This window comes from Natator depressus, chromosome 9 (genome assembly GCF_965152275.1).
Source record: "Natator depressus isolate rNatDep1 chromosome 9, rNatDep2.hap1, whole genome shotgun sequence".
NCBI lineage: Eukaryota > Metazoa > Chordata > Testudines > Cheloniidae > Natator > Natator depressus.
In genome coordinates, this window is record NC_134242.1 from 75,667,777 (window position 1) to 75,681,345 (window position 13,569).

The 13,569-nt window shown below is 38.8% G+C and overlaps 1 protein-coding gene across 3 annotated transcripts in view; it reads left to right on the top strand.

The window, feature by feature from the left end:
- The window catches only part of LOC141994255 (fibronectin type-III domain-containing protein 3A-like), an 86,892-nt gene that overhangs the window by 26,226 nt on the left and 47,097 nt on the right, over nucleotides 1-13,569 (top strand). For all 3 annotated transcript variants that reach the window (XM_074964481.1, XM_074964482.1, XM_074964483.1), the window contains exons 3-4: nucleotides 8,484-8,559; nucleotides 10,023-10,099. In XM_074964481.1, the coding sequence (XP_074820582.1) occupies nucleotides 8,484-8,559; nucleotides 10,023-10,099 (153 nt within the window). The remainder of the gene's footprint in view (nucleotides 1-8,483; nucleotides 8,560-10,022; nucleotides 10,100-13,569) is intronic.

Below are 13,569 nucleotides of genomic sequence, written 5' to 3' on the forward strand. Positions count from 1 at the left end.
TGCAGGACTTCTGTCATCTGTAAACTATCATTTAAATCGGCTTCTGTACCAAATGTCTGGAGGATAGCTCATGTGACGCCAATTTTTAAAAAGGGCTCCAGAGGTGACCCTGGCAACTACAGGCCAGTACGTCTCACTTCAGTACCGGGCAAATTGGTTGAAATTATCGAAAAGAACAAAATTGTCAGACCCATAGATGAACATAATTTGTTGGGAAATCGTCAACATGGTTTTTGTAAAGGGAAATCATGCCTCACCAAACTACTAGAATACTTTGAGGGTGGTCAACAGGCATGCAGACAAAGGAGATCCAGTGGATATAGTGTGTTTAGATTTTCAAAAAGCCTTTGATAAGGTCCCTCACCAAAGGCTCTTAAGCAAAATAAGCAGTCATGGGATAAGAGGGAAGGTTCTCTCATGGATTGGTAACTGGTTAAAAGATAGGAAACAAAGGGTAGGAATAAATGGTCAGTTTTCACAATGGGGAGAGGTAAATAGTGGTGCCCCCCAGGGATCTGTACTGGGCCCAGTCCTATTTAACATATTCATAAACAATCTGGAAAAAGGGGTAAACAGTGCGGTGGCAAAATTTGGAGATGATACAAAACTACTCAAGATAGTTAAGTCCCAGGCAGACTGCGAAGAGCTACAAAAGGATCTCACAGAACTGGGTGACTGGGCAACAAAATGGCAGATAAAATTTAATGTTGATAAATGCAAAATAATGCACATTGGAAAACATAATCCTAACTATACATATACAATGATGGGGTCTAAATTAGCTGTTACCACTCAGGAAAGAGATCTTGGAGTCATTGTGGATAGTTCTCTGAAATCATCCACTCAATGTGCAGCAGCAGTCAAAAAAGTGAACAGAATGTTGGGAGTCATCAAGAAAGGGATAGATAATAAGACAGAAAATATCATATTGCCCCTCTCTAAATCCATGGTACGCTCACACCATGAATACTGTGTGCAGATGTGGTTGCCACATCTCAAAAAAGATTGGAATTGGAAAAGGTTCATAAAAGGACAACAAAAATGATTGGGGTATAGAATGGCTTCCGTATGAGGAGAGATTAATAAGACTGGGACTTTTCAGCTTGGAAAAGAGGTGATTAAGGGGGAATATGATAGAGATCTATAAAATCATGAGTGGTATAGAGAAAGTAAATATGAGAATGAGTAAATAACACTTCCTTAATACAAGAACAAGGAGCCACCAAATGACATTAATAGGTAGCAGGTTTAAAACAAACACAAGGAAGTATTTTTTCACACAACTTACTGTCAGCCTCTGGAATTCCTTGCCAGAGGGTGTTGTGCAGGCCAATACTATAACGGAGTTCAGAAGGGAGCTAGATAGATTCATGGAGGATAGGTCCATCAATGACTATTAGTCAGGTTGGGCAGGAATGGTGTCCCTAGCCTCTGTTTGCCAGAAGCTGGGAATGGGTGACAGGGCATGGATCGCTTGATGGTAACCTGTCTGTTCATTCCCCTTGGGACACCTGCCATTGGCCACTGTCAGAGAGCAGGATACTGGGCTTGATGAACCTTTGGTCTCACCCAGTATGGCCATTCTTATATTCTTAATAAGCAGTAAAGCTTAGAGAGAATATTTCTCACTAGACAAACTTGATTGCTTTGTTATAGAATTACAAAATCAATGGAAGAAAAGTGTGTATTTGGATTTAATAAAGTATTTGATAATTCACAAAATCTTTGATTATAACAAACTGTCTTAAATATAAATACCAGTCTGGATTAGAAATTGGTTGCAGTACCATAAAGAAATAATAATGTTGGAAGGAGGTGTAGTAGGATATAGCAAGGACCGGTTAGGTTGGTGATATTTAATATCTTCGTTAATAATCTACAAAAAGGAGTTCATAGCACACTAATGAAAATTGTTCATGCTAATTTGGAAGGAGATCAGAATATCAGTGAGGACATAAGAATAACACGAGTGCTTACTGAGATTAGAACTGTAGGCAAAAAAAGATGATATTCAGCTTGGTAAAGTGTAAGCTAGTACATCTAGGGAACACTAAACTAGAAGTGAGTTTGCAATTGGATATGGCATTCTAAAGGTTACTGCATTGTACTAAATATAAAGAGGAAGTGTTATGTGACCTAGAGATTATAGTGTCTGTACACTTTTAGTGTGACCACACTGGAAAATGCTATATTAGGTTCCGGGCATCTCATTATTTTAAAGATATTGATAAACTAGAAAGTGTTCAGAGAAGGAACAAGCAAAGGAATATGTTATACTTTTACCAGCAGAATTTAAATAGCGGGTGTGGATTTGGGGAAATTTTAAGAGTTTATATCACACAATAAACAAAAGCTAAAAAGCATATGAACTAGCCTAACCTAGCATTTTAGCAAGGTGAAATCCCTCTTTTTAGACACTCATCAGCTGAGAGAATATTCAAATAGCTGATGCATCATGTTACACCAGGAAAATAGTAAATTGAAAGTTAGTGACCAGTTGGGTCTCAGGAAGACCATCAAGAAAGGGAGGTTCCAGTAATTAAAGTGACAGATGCTGAGGACTGAGATGAGATGGTTTTGTGTGTGAGCAGGGAAGAGTGGGATCTTGGAGGTGCTGAAAGGAAGAAATGAATGACACGATTTGAACACAGCCTGACTGTGAAGAATAGAGGAGTGAAAGATAATTACCAAGCTCTGGCCTTACGTGACTTGTAGGATGGTGGTTCTTTCAGCAGTAGCGAATAAGAGAGAGTGGGAAATGTTTTGGAGGAAGAATAACTTGTTCCGTTTGCGCCATGTCAGGTTCAAGTTGACAGCAAGCTTTTCAGAAGGAAGCAGAGAGATAGGATTGGATAGAGGGAAGAGAGATATGTGAGTTGTCAACACAAAGTTGGTAGTTGAAGCTCTCCGTGGATGAGATCACCCAAAAAGGGTGTAAATGGAGAAGAGAAGCCAAAGGCACACCTTGCAGAGCGATTTCCTACAGGAATCCTAAAACAGAGATGCCATCGTTATTGGATTTAAAGCAGCCCAGCATCATGTCTTAAATTATGTAGCGATCCCTGAGGTGAAAAAAAAAAAGGTAGGGCCGGGTGCTACAGAGAAACCCTACTGCTATAAAAGCTGTAGTAGCTGTCATTCTTCCCTAACTTGTGGCGACCATTTTCCTCAGCCAAGTCTTCATGCAGTAGCGAGCCATCAGGAAAATGAAGAACTCTGGTAGGTTCAAGAGCTTCATCCAGCTGGAATTTTAACTTGATCTACAGAGTTATAAAAAAGATAATCAGATCATTGGGGAACTTCATCTCTGCTTCTCATTGGTTGAGGAACCCATGGTACCTGAAACTAAAGGAAGTTTCATTCCATCTGTCCATTTTGGAGGACTTCCTGACTGTGTGATTTACTAAGATCTGGCATGTTTTACATCATAGCCATTATGTGGGCAAACGTCAGGAATGGATTCTCAGAGTTGCTTTAGCAATGACTTATTTAGCATCTGCACTGTATTTAGGAGGAAAATATTTTTGGGATAATGTCGCAAGACTAATGTTTAACTATTCCAGCAGCAACTGACATCTGGTGTGTCTTAAACTGGGCTAGGCAAGAGGCAGAATGCTAGTTATTAAAAGTCTGGTCTGTAGTGATTGGACCCTACAGAGAAGTGTGTCCTTGTGGGAGCTGCTGCATGGATTCTCCCAGATACCAGAAACCACTTGGTATATAGAAACCAGTTTAGTTTAATCCTGAATACTGTCATAATCCTCTCTCTGTGTAGGATATCAAAAACTTATTCTGAAGGTGTTCCTGGCAGCCACTTGCTTAGAAGAGTGAATGGGAAAACTGAGTGCTGATTCCTGCAAAGAACCTTACGCTTATATTTTAACATGTTGTTCTCTGGACATTATCGTCTTCCTTTTCCCATAATAATTGATGCAAATGAGAGCAGATTAAACTACTTAGTGCGTCACAGATTTGTGTTATAAGGACTTGGGGTTTTAGAATCCTGGTATTCATTCCCTCTGCATCGAAGGCTTAAGAGGGCAGACATCATCCATCTAGAGAGTGTAGAGTTGGAGAAAGTCACTCATTGGGGAGAATTCTTTTTAACAGTGGTAAATTTCTAAATTCACTTTAACAACTAATTTTGCAATGTACTTTCACTTTGAGCAGCAGGGGTGATTTCACTTCTGAAAATTTTGAAGACAATATGCCATTTTACTTACATACATTTAAAATAACGTGGCAAAGTGTTGGGCTGTTGCAGCATTTGGCAGAATGATCGTTAATAGAAGGCAGTTAGGTATTTCCAAAGTCCTATGTGTCTGGACTTCTTTTGAGAATGAAGAATTTTCTGAAGCTAATTCTATAAGTGCAGTGATACCTTTCTGTATACTTCCTCGAATTTTAGCATACAGTGTTGTGGAGAGGTTGTTATAAAGTTACTGTTTAATGAGTTATTGATTTCAGTTTCAACTGTTCACTTAATTTATAGGACAATCTCTTCAAAAGAACACCACCACCTCTTTAGATTTAGAGACAAACTTTACAGCCCAGGCCCATATCTAACTCAGTTGTCGTCATCTGCCAGAAGGTTTGAACTACACTTCAGCAGCCAAACTGTTGTGCATATGAGACTAGCCATAGTGTAGGAATGATTCTCCACCCCCGCCCCTTTACATCTGAACAGGCCATAGCTGAAATTGTTTAAAACATTAATATTCAGCTAATCAAAACAATACTTGTTATAATTAAAAATTAAATCTCCAAATTACTTTCTGTAATGGATCATAAAATCAGTGCTGTAGCTGGGACATGTTGATGATGTTTTCATCCTCTGGACAGAGGACTTCAACTCCCTCATAGATTTCCACCACAGCTTCAGCAATCACTATCCATCCATTAGACTCTCTCTGGAACACTCCCACACTAGCAACATCTTCCTGGACACCACGATCAGCTTCAACAATGGAACCCTACAGACAACTCTATATGAGAAACCCACCGATCACCATACCTACCTTCATAGATCCACTCACCACACCAAGAAATCTGATCTCTACAGCCACATAGTGTGCTCCAAGAAGAGAGTCTGTGATATACACCATAATACACTCAAATCCACCATCACCAAATAAAAACACTCAACCAGAGAAGTAGATCACATCACTGGATGGGCCAGTCAAAAACCTCGAGACAACCTACACCAGCATCTGCTTACCTTATGTTTAGGCTTGGAAGGATTAGGTTTTAATTGGTAAATGTTGATGATTTTCATACACTCTCAAACCAATGAAAAATACTTGCATAGATTATCTAAATTTACAATTAGACAAAGTAAGAAATCCGCTTGAACTTATGAGAGTTTGATTTAAGCATATTGACTTGTGATGTAGACTGTTTTTTTTTTAATGGCTACAAATGGTTATAAAGCTTTAACTTTTTGAATTTTAAATTATTTTCAGTCTCCCCTATTGCTTGCTCCCTCACAGTTTCCCATAACTGTGGAAATGTGCATCAATAAAATAGAAAAAAAATGCTTAAAACCCATAATTTTGTGTAAACTGGAAATTTAAACGGATAAAAATAAGTTTAAAAATAAACATTGATATTATCCAAAAGCCTTTAAAAAAATCAAATGCTAATAAGCTTACTGATGTTGCACAGCAAGAGTCTGTAAATCCATGTGTGCCTTTGAAGTAATAAGAGGTTCAAGGTGGGTTACTGCAGTGTGAGAGGTGTACAGCTGGGAGAGCGCTCTAATGCATTCTGCTGTGGCTTTTCTGCCTTCCTAATATGCCTCATGGCAGACATTGAGGATTTAACTATTTGAACCATTTAATATAGACAGTGTTTAGGATCCCTGTGATTTTAGCCATTGTAAAACTAGCATTCTCTTGTGGTTATACTATGTATACTCTGCTCCTATAACCAACTGAAAATGTAGTTTGAGATGTAGGTTGAACCACAGGCAAAACTTCACTATAATACATGGTTTAAATTGTCCCCCAGCCATCCTGGTTCCTGGATGAATTGGCAGGGTATCAAGAATGTAAGATTAGTTGGATGTGATGCCATTTATTTTAAGGCAAATTATAGCTCATTGTTCAAAGTAAAAAATAGTAACAAATCTGTGTGTTGTTGTTTTTTCAATTCTTGACTAACATCAGCAGTAAATAATCCCTGAAGCCTTTTTACTTTCCTTCATTCTTTAAAGGAGGCAAAGATTAAATGTCCATAGAAAAACCACCAATATACAAAGTAAATACTTAGTTTTTTAGTGTAGTGAGGTTTTTCTGTATTACATAATATAACTACAATATTGGGTCAGACCAACTGTCCATCAATCCCCTTATGCTGTCTGACAGTGGATAGTACCAGAGCTTCAGGAGGAGTGTACAGAACAGGGCAGTTGGATTGATCTGCTTCTGGCAGTCGGAGATATAGGGTTGCATCTATGATCATTTGGCTAATATTCATGGACTTAAGATGGACCAATCCTCCATGAACTTAGCTAGTTCTTTTTTTAATCCAGTTATACTTTTGGCCATCATAACATCCCACAGCAGAGCATTCCACAGGTTAATTGTGCATTGTATGAAAAGGTGCTTCCCCTTGTTTGTATTAAACCTTCTGCGTATTAACTTCATCAGGTGACCTCTGATTTTTGTGCTGTGGGAAAGGATAAATAATTTTCTAGTCACTTTATCCACATCATTCATGATTTTATAGACATCGATCAGTTTCCCCCCCCCTTTAGTTACCTCTTTTCTAAACTGAACAGCCCTAACTCTCCTCATATGGAAGCCTTTCCATAACCTTGGTCATCTTTACTGCTCTCCTCTGAACCTTTTCCAGGTCTGCTATATCCTTCTTGAGATGAGGCAACCAGAACCGGACACAGTATTCAAACTGTGGGCGTACCGAGGATTTATATGGTGGCATTATATTTTCTGTCTCATTTTCTATCCCTTTCCTAATAGTTCTAACATTGTTAACCTTTACAATAGGGTGTAAAAGGTAAACACAAAGTAGAAAATAGGACAAGTAATCCTCAGTGAGCTCCCTCAGGTTTTAAATTGAGTAGCCTCTGCATGCAAACAAGCCAGGCACTTAACATTTTATGTGTATTCCATTGGGCTGTTAATTGGAACAACTATGATCTTGACACTTCGCAGCACATGTAGGCAAAAATCTGGCGCATATTCATTTTGAACTGACTAAAATCTTGTTTGTTAATCCCTGGTTAAATGTGTTTCTTTTCCTTTAAGACTTTACTTAATGTTGATTAAATAAGCTTGTGTCAAAAGCAAGGAAATTAGTATATACGGCTTCCAGAGTTTTGTTTTGGGAGTAACATAGAAGCCCTTTTTTGTGAATTGGAGGGCCTGTATTTATCTGTATTTACTTTACAGCTGTGGTAGTGTTAACTTGCCAACAGTTCCTGTCCCTGCACAGCTGATCAAAAGGTTGTAATAAACAATTGTAATGTTGCCACTGTTTGAGTGTGTAACTTGCTGTCCTCATCCCTTCTGCTGCAGCTCCTCCGAAGAGAAGCTATTACAAGCCATAGAGCAAAACACACACTTGTAAAAACAAACTGAGAATTAACTTAAAGCTTAAGGCAATTTTTAATGCTTAATTGTATTGCTGTACAGTGGTACAAATAATGGATTATAAACATATTTTCAATATAAAATATAATGCACAAGGGTTTTGTCTTCAGAAATAAGACTGACACAGACTATAACCAGAGGCTTTATCTATTTCAAACAGTCAGATACAACAGTCAATACATTATATCTATTTGATTATAAAGGAAAATTTTAAGTAGGTTGAATGTGTCTAGGAAAATTATAGGCTGCTTGTCCTCAAAAAGAGAAGGCATGGAAAATATTAATGACCAAGTTCAGAAATAATTTTATGAAGAAAAATTAATTGGTCTTTGGAGAACTCATTGTCAAACTATATTTTAACCTATTTTCAGTGTGGAAACTCTTGAGTAAAATATCCTCTTGGGTAGAACATCTTTTATAAATACTCTCTTTAGATGCCCGATCTTGTCAATCTAATTCTGAGATTGTTGAGGCGGTGTCATAGAGAAGACTGTAAAGCAAAATGTATTGACTTTGCATAAAGTATTTATTTCTTAGATCATGTGGTAGTGGTATTTAAGTAAAAAAGGGAAATGGCATGGAAAACAAAGTTGACAAAAAAAAGTAAAGTATATCTTACATTTCATCTGTAACTAGGGAGGAAATGACTGGTAAGTATTATCGGAACAATTTTGAATGTTTCAGAATAAAGGATAACTATATAATTTATTGAGACTGATGGGAATTCAATCCACATTATTAGTATTTCTAAACTTGCCCTATTTGCATCTATAAGAAATTTTGTAAGACGAGACTGGAAAGGAATTTTTTTTTAAATCTCTAAACTATTTTAAATGACGTTTATTGAAATTACTGTGTTTTTGTTTTCAGGTTATACTTGTGCAGGTAAACCCAGGAGAAACTTTCACAATTAGAACTGAAGATGGACATATCCAGTGTATCCAAGGTAAAAGAAAATTCCACTGAGTTCAATCAAATGTGTTAAACAGAAAAAAAAAATTTAAAAGATTCTTCATAAAACTACTGCCATAAGACTTCCACTACATAGTCATAGGTATGTTTACATGTTTTCAGTCATACAGTGAATGAGTCTGTTCAGTCTGTACTGTAAGCATGAATAGGAATCCACTGGAAGATAAATGTTAATCTTGAAGAGAGTTAAATATCTTGGATGTATTACATCTTAACAAACTTCACTGGTTATTTATAAAATATAGTGCAGGCCAATTTGAATCTTGTCTTAATTAGATAACACTATTGACTTGTAATGATTGTGTCAGGATTTTAACACTTCAGTTTATTGAGGGTTTTAGCTACCTAACTCCAAATTACTTTAATATGTATTGTATGGCAAAATCTCTGTGCAATCTCTGGGTAAGGAATTACGTCCATAGCCTCTGTTTGTCAGAGGGTGGAGATGGATGGCAGGAGAGAGATCACTAGATCATTACCTGTTAAGTTCACTCCCTCTGGGGCACCTGGCATTGGCCACTGTCGGTAGACAGGATACTGGGCTGGATGGACCTTTGGTCTGACCCAGTATGGCCATTTTTATGTTCTAACACTGTGGTATTTGTAGTCTGTTGCTATTCAGGAGTAAATACTAATATCCATGTAGTTACAGAGAGCTTGTTCCATAGTAGCAAATGGCAAGTCTGCAGATTTAAACATTGGTTTAAAAATGTGCTTCATATGATTATTATATAGCACAATACTTCCAAGATCAGCTTTCTGAAAATAATTGTTGTATTCTCTTAACAAAAGTGGTTGCTGTTTTTTACAAGTGCAGATAGCCAGAGTAATAAGTAATGTTACTTTATATTTTAATTCTACTCATCAGAAAGATGATAAAACCAGCATTATCCTATACAGATATTTAAGTAATATCTAGTATGTGAGAGCATAAAGCGGTTATGATTATTTCCTATCCACAGGTGTGTTTTTAGTAAACCCAAGTAGTATACATACAAGTGGAGCATTTATATGGGGCAGTATGACAGAAAAGTTTCCAAACGCTTTAGTGAGACATTAAAATTGTATTCCATGCACTGTTTTGAGTGAACGCGAATCACTCCTGTGAACAGCAGTGACTTTATATCTGCTGATGAACACTATTAAAATATTTTTGGGGTTTTTTAAATGGAAAAAGTACACACAAAGATTTGCTTACCATTTTCCTAGCTTTTAAGTCCCGTTTTTAAATTCAGTTGTCTAAAGATGGTTGGATAAATATGGATGGGCAGCCTATGTAACTTAGCCACGTTTTTTTAAATGAATGAGTGCTTACCTTTAGGCCATCAAATAAAAGTGGGGAGGGGTGGGGAGATTTGACTGACTGTAAAATTTGGAATACCCACTGTGGTAAAAAGTGCTAACACTTTTAAATCTTACACTTTTTTTCCTTTTCAGGTCCGGCACATGTTCCTATGGTGTCACCAAATGGTTCTGTGCCTCCAATATTTGTGCCTCCTGGTTATGTATCTCAGGTAAGAATTAATTTACGGTTTTTTGTGCTTTTGCATCAGAAGTTACTGCTCATCACATCCCTAATAAAAATGAAAGACAATTTCTAAAGCTGTTTAATAGCTGTAGAAATCATGGTTTCCTTCACAAGACAGATCTAGTATATCAGGTGTCTGATTTGTGCACAAAGGCTGAGATTTTCAAAAATGCCTTTTGACTTGGGTATCCAATTCCAGTACAAATGGGAATTGCCTGACCAGTTCCCTTTGATGGCTTTGAAAACCTTAGCAATATTTGTCTTTTATTGGCAGTAGGAAAACCTAATGTAAGTTGGAGAGAATTCTTTCAATACCTGTCTGATTGATGAGTTTGATAGTCATATTCCACAAGTGCTACCACTATTCAGTAAGAGCAATAGTTGCTTCCAGACATTCCAGTTGTATGATCATGGATATATGTAGTGGAATACAGAGCCTTTCACCCTTTAGCTCACAGATTTGATTTATGCCCAGGTCAGGTCATTACCAAAATAATTATAATCTGACTGTTTGGGATCTGTGCTGATGTGAAAAATCTTAGTTTCCTATGGCACCTCTCACTGTAGTATCTAATCCCAGCACAGGTAATTCAGGTCCATAATCTAAATCGGGGTGGGCGAACTTTTTGGCCCAAGGGCCACATCTGGGTATGGAAATTGGTTGGCCATGAATGCTTGCAAAATTGGGGGTTGCGGTGTGGGAGGGGGTGAGGGAATCCAGCTGGGGGTGAAAGCTCTGAGATGGGGCAGGGGATGAAGGGTTGGGGGTGCAGGAGGGTCCTCTGTGCTGAGACCGAGGGGTTTGAGGGCAGGAGGGGGATCAGGGCTGGGGTTGGGGCATGGGAGGAGGTCAGGGATGCATGCTCCAGGCAGCGCTTACCTCAAGCAGCTTCCAGAAGCAGCAGTATGTCCCCCATCCAGCTTCTACATGGAGGTGCGGCCAGGCAGCTCTGTGCGCTGTCCCCTCCACAGGCACCACCCCTGCAGCTCCCATTGGCTGCAGTTCCCAGCCAATGGGAGCTGCAGGGGCAGCATGCAGAGCCCCCTGGCTGCCCCTAAGCGTAGGAGCCAGAGAGGGGACATGCCTCTGGTTCCAGGAGCTGCATGGAGCAGGGCAAGCCCCCAACCCCACTCCCTGGCGGAAGCTCGAGGGTTGGATTAAAATGTCTAGAGGGACAGATGCAGCCCCCGGGCCATAGTTTGCCCACCCCTGATCTAAATCATAGAGAAATCTGTTCTTGCCCTTCCCAGATTCTAGCAAGTTCTATTTGGAGTATATGGATTTTTGTTTGTATGTTTAAGTATTAAAGTTCTCCAGATATGTGAAAAAGTTTTATTAAAAAGAGGAATTTTGCAGCATGTTCAAAAATTGGTAGTCTGGTTTTAAATTAATTGAATCTCCTTTTGGAGCTCATTCCATTGCCAGACTCCCTCAAGCAAAACACTAACGCTGAGACCTAATTTATGCATCACCTCCAGACTAGATAACAAAACTCAGGACATTACCTGTTAAATGCATTATCCCAGAGCTGCCTTGGGTCATGGGTTGACCTACGTGGATGGCTTTGAAAAATCGGAAACAAAATCTTACACTGTTGATGCAAGGGACTTGGGAGCTAGCAATAGTTATAGGTAGAAGAGTCATATGCTTTCGATTGTATGTCTGCATTGATTAAACCTTTAGACCAAGATATAGTAGATTAATTTTCTGTTTCTAGGAAATTGTGAATGAGTGGTTCACTGAGCAGATTCTTGTAGGAGACTTCATCTATTCCTCTCATAAGTTAAAGGTGGAGAAGGCGGCATTTCTTTATACTATTGCTACATTGTCATCCAGAATTAATAATTAGCCTGATAGGACCCCAAGGCGTTACATAACTGATTTCATTGGGGGCTGGGGTGGGAGAAACTAGATGGGAAGGGAGGTCAGTGTTCCAGCTTGGTTTTCACAACTTTTGCCTCTCCCAGCCAACATGATTTTGGTCTTGCCCAGGTTTCATTTGAGCCATCCAAATTCTTATCTCTTATAAGCATTGGGGTGTCCAATATTGGCACCTGTAGGGAACTATATACAGCTGGATGTCATCAATGTATTGTTGCCAATGAAATCCATGTTGCTTACCACCTCTCCAAGAGCTCTCATGTAGGACAAGATAGATCCCGCTGGGATTACACTAGTGCGGGCTTTGGGGAGCAAGTAGTTTCCCATCAGTTCTTTGGGTCTGGAAAGGAATTATCAAAGCAATTGTACTGCAATTGTCTAGTTCAGCTATGTGATGTAAGCAGGTCAGTAGTACCTTGTGACTGACTGTGACAAAAGCTGCAACCGTGTAGAATGATGGCAATATGGGATCTGAGCATTGTTATGAGGAGGTTATCTTTTAGTTGGCCTATTTGTCCCCATGCCATGAGTCTGCTTTAGTCCTAGTTCTCGGTGGTAATAGATGTCCAGGTGATGTAAACAATCACAATAGGCACTAGATGACAGAGTCAAAAGACTTAATAAGCATGGTCTGCTTTTCCTTGAGGGGATCCCTCTGGAATATAGCTGAAGCACGTTGTTTGCAGCACTGTATTTAAACTTGAGCTAACCATAGTGCAGATAAATGAGACTTCTGTCTCCCATACTTTCTTCTTTTATATCAGTCTGTGATGTCATCCTCTCATCCTTGTGTGTTTGTTTTTCGTCTTTTCCTGGCCAATGTAAATACTCCGTAGATCTTTCCTCAGGTTATGTCTTCTGCACTTTTATAGTACCTCTCAAAGGATTTCAAAGTCTTTCTCTTTATCAACATTTATCCTCTTAACACTTCAGTGTAATAGTTAAATATTTTATTCTTTTTGCTGAAGTGTAAGCTGAGAGAAAATGCTAGTGATTTGTGCAAGAGTACTTAGTAAGAAAGTAGCAGGAGTCTTTACTCCTCCTTTTGCTTTATCTTTTTTTCCTCTTTTAGGCCTTCTATCTTACACTTTTTCTGTGTTCTTCCTAAACTGTGGAGATCAGAACTGCCTGCAATATTTGAAGTAACACCAAAGCTATTCAAATGGACATGATTTTTTTATTTTTATTTTTATTTTCAGACTGACTAATTTCAAAAATCAAATTTTTCTTTGAATAGCATGTCTGGAAATATTTTTCAAAGGCATTTTTAAAAGGAGGAGGTTTGGTTCTTCGAGTGCTTGCTCATATCGATTCCAATTAGGTGTGTGCGCGCTGTGTGCTCGGCCATCGGAGAATTTTTACCCTAGCAACACCCAGTGGGTCGGCTGTGGAGTACCTTGGAGTGGCAACTTCATGGCACTGGATACATACCCCAGCCAACCCAGTGCCCCCTCAGTTCCTTCTTACCACCAATGACAGTCGTTGGAACTGTGGAGCTTGGCTTTGCTACTCTCCACTCTCCCTAGTGTTCACCCTACAGTTTGTTCATAGTTTGTTGTTATGTTGTTGCTATA